The sequence below is a fragment of the Nicotiana sylvestris genome, chromosome 10, assembly GCF_000393655.2.
Source record: "Nicotiana sylvestris chromosome 10, ASM39365v2, whole genome shotgun sequence".
NCBI lineage: Eukaryota > Viridiplantae > Streptophyta > Magnoliopsida > Solanales > Solanaceae > Nicotiana > Nicotiana sylvestris.
In genome coordinates, this window is record NC_091066.1 from 42,240,907 (window position 1) to 42,248,779 (window position 7,873).

General features: G+C 42.7%; 2 protein-coding genes across 2 annotated transcripts; both read left to right on the forward strand.

Moving 5' to 3' along the window:
* Positions 1 to 2,023: 2,023 nt before the first annotated feature.
* On the forward strand, positions 2,024 to 3,862 carry LOC138879247 (uncharacterized). Its single transcript, XM_070158849.1, has 2 exons — positions 2,024 to 3,085; positions 3,359 to 3,862. The coding sequence occupies exons 1-2, from the start codon at positions 2,024 to 2,026 to the stop codon at positions 3,860 to 3,862; spliced, it is 1,566 nt and encodes a 521-aa protein (XP_070014950.1).
* Positions 3,863 to 4,111: 249 nt separating this feature from the next.
* On the forward strand, positions 4,112 to 6,075 carry LOC138879248 (uncharacterized). The gene is made up of 2 exons (XM_070158850.1): positions 4,112 to 5,481; positions 5,676 to 6,075. The coding sequence occupies exons 1-2, from the start codon at positions 4,112 to 4,114 to the stop codon at positions 6,073 to 6,075; spliced, it is 1,770 nt and encodes a 589-aa protein (XP_070014951.1).
* Positions 6,076 to 7,873: the final 1,798 nt, after the last annotated feature.

The window sequence follows — 7,873 nt, forward strand, 5'->3', positions numbered from 1 at the left end:
GCCGTTTTTGTAATAATAGCCATTTTTTCACTTTTATTATCTCAACTTTTGTGTCCGGTAATTTCACAATATATATTATAATTAAAAAAAATATAGATCGAGTCCTAAATTGACCAAAAAAATAAAATAAAATAATGAATGATCATAATTTGCATATAGTTTAGGTAAGTCCTAACCCTTTTCTTATCTTATTCTTATGATCACCATGAGTTCTCCACAAAGAAGCAGTCAGAAAAGGGTAAGGGACGAGACACCTCCTATGTTCTTGATCAGAGATAAGACCCTGAGTAGTCTCTGTAATTGGTGGGCTAGTTTTGCTACATGGGAACGAAATCGAGTATTTAAGCACCTCAAGTTCCTCACCAACCTCATGGGAATTAAGCCTAATAGAGACTTAATCGAGGCTCTAGTAGGTTTTTGCGACCCCGCGAACAATGTCTTTAGGTTCAAAGATTGTGAAATGACACCCACATTGGAAGAATTAGGTGGGTTCACCGGATTGGGGAGAGACCTTCGTGGGAAAAAGCCTGCTGCTCCGAGAAAAGTTGGTGTGAACAACTTTTTAAAGAAGTTATGCCTTCGTTGAATTCCAATGGTTTGCTTAAACGAAGGTTGGGTTCCGTTGGAATAGTTTTATGACAGATTTGGGGACGAGAAAGGGTTTGAGAACTTCTCGGGCATAGAATTCGTCAACCAGTTGAGTTACGACGCTTGGAGGGAGTTGAGAATCTTCGCGTTCATGATATCATTTCTAGGGATCATGGTCTTTCCGGAGCATGGTGGGCGCATCAAAATTCGATTGGTTGCGGTAGTCTCGTATTATCAAAGTAGCGAGGATCATACCATTCTTCCCATGATTTTGGGAGATATTTTTCGGGCTTTGACCCGTTGTCAAGAGGGTGAAGATTACTTTGAGGGATGCAACATTCTGCTGCAGATGTGGTTCATAGAGCACCTTTATCATCATCCAATAGTAGTAAATTTCAATGATGATTGGCTGAATTACATTGGATGTCACCCAGACAGAGCTGTGAGTTATAATCTTCCAGAGGGGGTGAGGGCTTGGCGGACATTACTTGGTTCATTGAGTGCTGATAGAATCACTTGGAACTATTACTGGTTCCCTTCTGCTAGGGTCATGCATATGTCGACGTATCGCCCATTCTTCATACTCATGGGTTTTAGGGGTTTCCAACCCTATGCGCCTTTACCTCAAGAACATGCAGGAGTTGCCAGGGCATGACGCCCCAACGGTTTGCAGAAGTATCATTGAACGTTGCTCGTCATATATCTGCAGACTTGGAGATGATATACCGCAATGTTGGGGGTCAACCGCAGGAACAAGAGCCTTCATTACAGTAATGCTGGTGGATTCTACTGCAGAAATCAAAGTCTTCTTTTAGTTATCGATCCTTTTCATTATGCTTTTGTTGTTTCTAAGTCTATAAGAGTCTTTTGGTGTTGTTTTGACTTTTATTCTAAAAAGACTATTTGAGTCAGGTTTGGTCTCGTTTATCTTTATGTAACTCTTGATTTTTGAGTCTTGTATCAAAATATTATATCAAAAATCAATGAAAAAGTTTTTGATGTTTGTTTTGTAAAAAAAAAAAAAAAATCAAGTGTCTTGCATATCTGAACTACGTAATGATCTGATTCATGCGGCGACATGATACGTAGGCAACCCACAAAAGGCTCGATCAGCTATTCATTTTAAAATGGCTCTAAAGTAAGGGATCAAATAAGGCGAGTGAAAAAAAAAGAAAAAAAAGAAAAGAAAAAGAAGGAAATAACAGTGTCAATAAGCAACAAGCTGATAGGCCGGAATGAAACATTGAAGCCTTCCAAAAGCATTTTAGAAATGGTGGCGATGTTAGGAGCATGACATATTACGTGTAATTCATATCTATAAAATGTCTAACCCTAACACGTTTGTTGTCTCTTAAACCAGTAAGTTTAAGGTGGTTGGTTTGTGGTAAATCTGGTAGCACATCATTACTTCACAAGATCTAAGGGACCAGTAGTAATGGATAACAGTGATGAAATCGAGTTGGTCAGTGACAATCCGCAGGGTCAGTCAGTTGAGCAAGAGTCTGAGGAGATAAGAAAATTGAGACAACAACTGTCAGATGTATATCATGCTTGGGTTTCCGGTCGACCTCCACCCCAGGGTCCCTCAGGGGGAACTTACACCATACTCCAGGCTACTCAACCACCGCTCCATGCAACGAGCGACCCCATTCTACCACCAGGGTATGTTCCGAACTACAGCCTCCATGCTGCTCCCAGCACCTCTAATATGCGACCTCCAGTCGCACCGGTCAGGAACACCCCTCTAGTCGTGTCTGGCGCACCGGTATATACAATCCTGCTACCACCTCCTGTGATGAGGCCAAATAATGAGCCACCATCTCATGCTTATGAGGGACAATACTATTCTCCGAATATGGCTTTTGGGGTCTCGACTCCATACAATCAGACTCCTCGATACGAATCACCAGTGGAAAATGAAATGCCTGCCACGACGATTGAGCCAGTGGAAAGTGTTTCATTCAGTGATCTATGCATGTTCCCTCATATCCATTTGCCACGAGGGTTCAAAACCCTAAAATTTGAGAAATATGATGGACACGGCGACCCTATCACCCACTTGAAAAGGTACTGCAACCAGCTGAGGGGTGCAGGAGGAAAGGAAGAGCTGCTGATGTCTTACTTTGGGGAAAGCCTTGTGGGGGTAGCTTCTGAATGGTTCATTGACCAAGACATCTCTCATTGGCATGTTTGGGATGACATGGCCCAGGCCTTCGTCAAGCAATTCCAATACAACATTGATATTGCACCAGACTGCAATTCCCTATCCAATATGAAGAAAAAGCTGACGGAAAGCTTTAGGGAGTACGCCATCAAGTGGAGGGAGCAAGCGGCCAGAGTTAAGCCGCCCATGGATAATCATGAGTTGATCACTCTCTTTTTGGAGGCTCAAGAGCCTGATTATTTACAAAACATGATGTCTACAATGGGTAGGCCTTTTGCTAAAGCAATCAAGATAGGGGAAATAGTCGAAAATGGCCTAAAGACTGGCAGAATTGTAAGTCAGGATGCTCTCAAAGCCACCACCCAAGCGATCTAAAATGGGTCGGGAAGTTTTGCAAATAGGAAAAAGAGAGACGAAGGTTCTATAATGACCTCGGGATCTAGGTAAGTTCAAAGAAGGGCATCGCACCCTTATGTGCAAGTTAAGCAGGGGCGATCCAGCTACCCTCAACATTACTATCCCTCACCAATTCCTCAATACTCTGTGGGCCCACCACAATATACAGTGTTCAATGCTTAATCATATGCTCGGCCTCCCAATCAACAGGTACGGGTACCAGCTCCAAGGGGCCCCCGACCTCAGCAACAAAATTTTCGGGCACCCTACAATGCTCGTCCCAGGCAGGATTATGGTCGAGAGCAGAGGCCGGCAGAAAAATTCACTCCATTGGCTGAATCATACTCTAATCTATTCCAGAAGCTGAAGCAAATGGGCGTGATTGGACCCATCGCTCCCCACCACATGCATCCAAATTCATATGGATTTCAAGCAAATGCTAGATGTGCATATCATTCAGGTGCCCCGGGGCATAGCACCAATGACTGTTGGACTCTGAAAGGAGCCATAGAAAGACTCATTTCTGAAAAATTAATTATAGTAACGTATGGCGAGGACCCTCCTAATGTGACAAACAACCCGTTGCCGGAACACAACGATGTTTATTTCATGGGAATGATTGGCCGAGATCAGGAATACAAGCCGGTTGACCAAACAGAAATGACAGTAGGAGCAATTCAAGAACGAACAAGTCTGGAAGTAAGACCAAGTTGAGATGTGCCGTTGATTGTGAAAGGCGCCCCGAACTCAGAAAAGGTAACTTTATTTGTGCCCAAGGTCTCGAGGTTAGAGGTTCGCTCCAATGTTCCAAGCCCAAGGTTGTATGTCCTTGGATTCCACCCCGTCACAAGGCAGAATCGGGGCGGTACGAATGGCATAACAGAGCCGATCATAATCAAATCTGCCATGTAACCCCATATCACAAACACAAAAACTATTCCTTGGAACTACAATAAAACTGTGATGACCTACAAAGGCAAGGAAATTATAGAGGAAGTGGGGGAAACTGGAGGTTTGACTCGATTGGGGAGGTGTTATTCTCCAGAAGAGTTGATGAAAGCCAAGCAAATGAGAAGAGGTCAATTGCCAATAGAGAAGCCAGTCACTGAAGCAGAGGCAGAAGAGTTTTTGAAGAAAATGAAAGCTCAGGATTACTCAATCATTGACCAGCTAAGAAAGACTCATGCCCAAATCTCTCTACTATCTCTGCTCATACATTCCAAAGAGAATGCCCGTGTACTAATCAAGGTCCTGAACGAGGCACATATCTCAGAGGAGACCACAGTGAATCAGTTAGAGAAGATGGCCAATAGATTTTTTGAGGTAAATAGAATCTCATTTACTGATGATGAACTTCCCGAGGAAGGAGCCGGGCACAATAGGGCTTTGAACTTGATGGTCAAATGTGAGGGGCATTATGTAAAGAGAGTCATGGTTGATGGAGGCTCAAGTGTAGATGTATGCCCTCTCTCTACTTTGCAAAGCATGAAGATCAATACGGACAGAATCCGACCCAGCAATGTTCGCATCCGGGCTTTTGATGTCTCAGTGAGAGATACCATGGGGGAAATCAACTTCACCATGACGATTGGGCCGGTGGACTTTGAGATTGTTTTCCAAGTAGTGGACATGGTCATTTCTTATAACTTTCTTCTTGGAAGGCCATGGATCCATACAGCCCAAGTTGTGCCATCCACCTTGCACCAGATGCTCAAATTCAAACATGACGAGCAAGAAATTATTGTTCACGGAAAAGACGAGTCTTCCGTTTATAAAGACCCATTAATCCTCTGTATTGAGGCTAAGGAAGGGTCTGAGACCATTGTCTATCAGGCTTTTGAAGTGGTTGTTGTGGACCATGTCGAGGAAGGAAAGCCCATTCTGCATCCTTGTCTTTCTGCAACATCTGTAATGGTGGCTACGGTTATGATGAGACAAGGTTATGAGCCAGGAAAAGGTTTGGGGGCATCATTGCAAGGAATTTCAGAGCCTATTTCTCCGTTAGGCAACCGGGGTACTTTTGGCTTAGGCTTCAGGCCAACACAAGCAGACAAAAACAAATCCAAACACCACAAAAAGAGTGGATTGGTCTTGCAACATCCTATCCCTCATATTTTCTACACTTTTGTCAAGCCACGACTCCGAGAGGGTCAAAATTCCTCGGCGCATGCAAACATTGATGAAATTTGCCATGGCCTCAGCGAGATGTTTTCTGAAGTGAATATGATCCAGGCTGGTGAAGGCACTAGTTGTGCCGATGTGCAACTAATTGACCCAGACACCATGCTCACCAACTGGGAAGCAACTCCTCTTCCCACAAGGAAGGAGTCTTGGTAGTCTGCTTTTGCAGCTTCTTTTTTGTATTTTGGGTTACTTTCAGGGTTATAATCCAAATATCTTAGGATGATTGTTTTGTTTTGATGTTAACCCTTTTATTCTTTCGAATTCAATAAAATGCAGTTCAGTTTCCTATTAAGTTTCCTATCTTTTCCTTTTCCTAATTCCTATCATTTTATTTTCATTTCAGTTTTGTTAATGTCGGCTTTAATAATATGACATGCATGCGGAATTCATGCCCAGATCTTGAAAAGCTGTCTAATATCAAAATAACACATCAAGAGGTTGAATATGAGGAAGATGAGATTGTTGAGGAAATAAAAAGAGTGTTGGAACAATTTGAAAACAAGCCTAAGACAAACCTCAATGAAACTGAGAAGATTAATATCGGAAGTCCTGAAGAAGTTAGAGAAACGAAGATAAGCATTCACACTGAACAAAAAACCAGAGATATCTTGATTCAATTTTTATTTGAATACAGAGATGTGTTTGCTTGGTCTTACGATGATATGCCTGGTTTAAGTGCTGATCTGGTGGTTCATAAGCTTCCTACATATCCTGGTTTTCTACCAGTCCAACAAAAGCAATGAAAATTTAAAACAGACATGAGCGACAAAATCAAAGAAGAAATAATGAAGCAACTAAGCGCCAATGTGGTTAGAGCTGTCCGATACACCACCTGGGTGGCAAATGTTGTGCCCGTGCTAAAGAAGGATGAAAAAACCAGAGTTTGTGTCGACTATAGGGACCTGAACAAAGCAAGTCCAAAGGATAATTTTCCTTTGCCAAACATCCACATTCTTGTAGATAATTGCGCAAAGCATGAGATCCAATCATTTGTGGATTGCTATGTTGGGTACTACCAAATTCTAATGGATGAGGATGATCCAGAAAAGACCGCTTTCACCATGCCATGGGGTACTTATTGTTACAGAGTCATGCCATTTTGTTTAAAGAATGCAGGGGCAACTTACATGAGGGCCATGACCACAATTTTTCACGACATGATGCACAAAGATATTGAAGTATATGTCGACGATGTCATCATAAAATCAAAGACACAAGCCGATCACGTGTGTGATTTGAAAAAGTTCTTCAAACGGCTTCGTAGGTATGACCTTAAGCTTAATACAGCCAAGTGTGCATTTGGGGTCCCATCTAGGAAACTCTTCGGTTTTATAGTCAGTCGGAGAGGCATCGAATTGGGTCCATTTAAGATAAAGTCCATTCGAGATCTGCCACCCCCGAAGAACAAAAAAGAGGTCATGAGTTTGCTCGGGAGGTTGAACTACATTAGTAAGTTCATTTCTCAGCTCACAACCACGTGCGAGCCCATCTTTAAGTTGCTGAAAAAGGATGCCGCTGTCAGATGGACAGACGATTGCCAAAAGGCTTTTGATAGGATCAAAGATTATCTATCAAAATCCCCTGTACTGGTCCCACCTGAACCTGGTAGGCCTTTGTTTTTATATCTATTAGTGATGGATAATTCCTTTGGATGCGTTCTAGGGAAACATGATGCAAAAGGCAGAAAAGAATAGGCAATATATTATTTGAGCAAGAAGTTCACCGATTATGAGGTTAAGTACACCCTTTTAGAAAGGACATGTTGTGCCCTAACTTGGGTCGCTCAAAAGTTGAGACATTATCTTTTGGCCTACACTACTTACCTCATATCCAGAATGGATCACTTGAAGTACATCTTCCAAAAGCCAATGCCCACTGGTAGGCTCGCAAAATGGCAAATCCTTCTCACAGAGTTTGACATCGTCTATGTCACTCGCACTGCGATGAAAGCACAGGCTTTGGCAGATCATTTGGCAGAGAATCCAGTTGATAATGAGTACATGCCACTTAGCACATACTTCCCGGACGAAGAGGTCAACTCGATAGAGGAAGTGGTTCCAGACGATCACCCTGTATGGAAAATGTATTTTGATGGGGCTGTCAATATCAAAGGAGTTGGGATCGGGGCAATCCTCATCTCACCTATTGGACACCATTACCCTGCGATGGCCCGACTTCGGTTCTTCTGTACTAATAATACGGTAGAATATGAAGCTTGTATCATGGGTTTGAAAATGGCCATCGATTTGGATGTGCGTGAACTATTAGTTATGGGAGATTCTGACTTGCTTATCAGGCAAGCCTAAGGCGAATGGGAGACTCGAGACATCAAACTTATTCCGTACAGACAATGTGTGCGAGACTTGAGCAAAAGATTCAAATCTATTAAGTTCAAGTACATTCCCCGGTTTCACAACGAGCTAACCGATGCATTGGCTACTCTAGCCTCGATGCTCCCTTATCCAGGCAACACTCATATTGATCCACTAGAAATCCAGGTTCGGAATCAACACGGTTACTATAATACAATCTAGACAGAAC